Genomic DNA, 2,002 nt, shown 5'->3' on the forward strand with positions numbered 1-2,002 from the left:
GGCTAAAATCAGTTTAGCAACTTAAAAGAGATCTCTTTATCCTTCCCCTCCGCTTGGTGTCGCTAAAACCCAATATTTGCGTTCCGATCGGTTTGCGAGCGTATTTCCGGTTGAGAGTCTGTCCTCTTCCCGAGGTAAACACATCGCTTGGGTGGTGGTGTGTCTGACAGTTATAAATAATTAACAACTTATTTTTAATTTTTTAAATAAAATTTTTGCACATAGTTTATCGCTAAGAATGAAGAAGTTTTTCGACGACATCAAGAAGGATATAAAATTCAAGTCAGCAGGACCAGGAAAGAAACTTACAGATGACCGCAGGTAAAAAGATCAGATGTTAATGAGATCTGCCATGACAACCACACTTTCACATTAAACGGAAACTTAATTAAACATAGTGAGTTTACATGATCAGATCACGAAACATCGAATAGCGTGTTTTCGTATGATAGACTTTTAGCATTTGAAACTGTTCAAAGTGCAAGTTAGATATTATTTTACACCTGAAATCTACTGCAATGTACAGAAATCCGAACAAAGTGCATCTATACCTGTCGGACTGCATTCATATCTGGAGCTGACGCATGGAAACATGTATAGTATGTGCTAAATGCATCAGTGTTTTAACAACATGCAATGGGATCCGACCTGTGAGTTCAGCCTCATCGCTATAATTACTGACAGGCTTAGTGCAGGTCTGGTGTTAGTCACGTGGGAGTGATTTAACCCTGAATGCTGCTGCTCCAGTCATGTTACTGGTTACAACAGGGGTGCCCAACCCTGGTCCTGGAGAGCTACCTTCCTGCAGAGTTTAGCTCGAACCCTGATCAAACACACCTGAACCAGCTAATTAGGGTCTGAAGGAGCACTTGATAATTACAGACAGGTGTGTTTGATCAGGGTTGGAACTGAACTCTGCAGGAAGGTAGATCTCCAGGACCAGGGTTGGGCACCCCTGGGTTACAACAATGGTTTCAAGTACAGAAGTGAGTGGGTGATGTCTGGTTTCTCCAGCAGCTCTAAACCTCAAGCGCCAAAGGTTCCTCACGGGGCGCCCAGAAAAACGCCCACAACACAACTGAACCAACTAATTAGGATCTGAAGGAGCACTTGATAATTACAGACAGGTGTGTTTGATCAGGGTTGGAACTGAACTCTGCAGGAAGGTAGATCTCCAGGACCAGGGTTGGGCACCCCTGGGTTACAACAATGGTTTCAAGTACAGAAGTGAGTGGGTGATGTCTGGTTTCTCCAGCAGCTCTAAACCTCAAGCGCCAAAGGTTCCTCACGGGGCGCCCAGAAAAACGCCCACCGAGGGCGCAGAGAAAGCAGGGGCCGCGGCCCTCGCCAGGATCGAGCAACAGCACCGGCCAGTGTTGAAAACGTCCCAGGATGCCATAAGGAATCAGGGTAAATTATTTGATTTTTCACTCATGAATCTGAAAGTATTAGCGAATATAATACATATAGTCATTTTGTCGTTGTATTTCAGTGAAGCGCGAACTTGAAGCAGAGGCGGCTGCCACGGCTGCCAGCCTGAAGAACACTGATGTCGAGGCAAGTCTGACTAATAAAGAAAATTATTTTGCAGATATATTGACTGAAAGTGTCCGAAAATAGAGGGGTTATAGATTATGTGACTGGTATTTGGTCATGTGATTTAAACATGGCAGCTACCATTAGGGTGGACCACCCTTATGCGGAATAAACCTTTTTCTAGGCTACTTATGTGACTGCAGTTTTTATTTAATGTGAGTGTACATCATTTAAAAAATTTTTTGTCAAAAGTATTAATTTCTGTGTAAAACTTGTGAATAGTGTAAAAATAGCTATGGGTACCATTAAAGGAATAGTTCTTGTAAATTCATTTTACTGTGATATTTAAAATGAATTTGTATTTATAAAAATAATAATAAAAAAAAGGTAAAATTTAAAACAAAAATCATCCCAAAATAAACAAATGCATTAAAATGAACTTACAAACAATATAAAAGTTTACATA

The 2,002-nt window shown here is 41.1% G+C and overlaps 1 protein-coding gene and 1 long non-coding RNA gene across 2 annotated transcripts in view; one reads left to right on the top strand and one right to left on the bottom strand.

Annotated features, from left to right (window-relative positions):
• Window positions 1–2,002, top strand: part of LOC107699423 (UBX domain-containing protein 6-like) — a 6,889-nt gene continuing 4,887 nt past the window's right edge. The window contains exons 1-3 of the mRNA XM_016500676.1: window positions 1–321; window positions 1,259–1,410; window positions 1,493–1,557. Of these exons, the coding sequence (XP_016356162.1) occupies window positions 239–321; window positions 1,259–1,410; window positions 1,493–1,557 (300 nt within the window). The 5' untranslated portion in view covers window positions 1–238. The remainder of the gene's footprint in view (window positions 322–1,258; window positions 1,411–1,492; window positions 1,558–2,002) is intronic.
• LOC107699424 (uncharacterized) lies at window positions 199–786 on the bottom strand. The gene is made up of 2 exons (XR_001635458.1): window positions 552–786; window positions 199–347 (listed from the first exon to the last, which is right to left on the bottom strand). It is a non-coding gene; the product is annotated as an uncharacterized LOC107699424 (long non-coding RNA).

This window comes from Sinocyclocheilus anshuiensis, unplaced genomic scaffold (genome assembly GCF_001515605.1).
Source record: "Sinocyclocheilus anshuiensis isolate Anshui unplaced genomic scaffold, SAMN03320099.WGS_v1.1 scaffold766, whole genome shotgun sequence".
NCBI classification, from domain to species: domain Eukaryota; kingdom Metazoa; phylum Chordata; class Actinopteri; order Cypriniformes; family Cyprinidae; genus Sinocyclocheilus; species Sinocyclocheilus anshuiensis.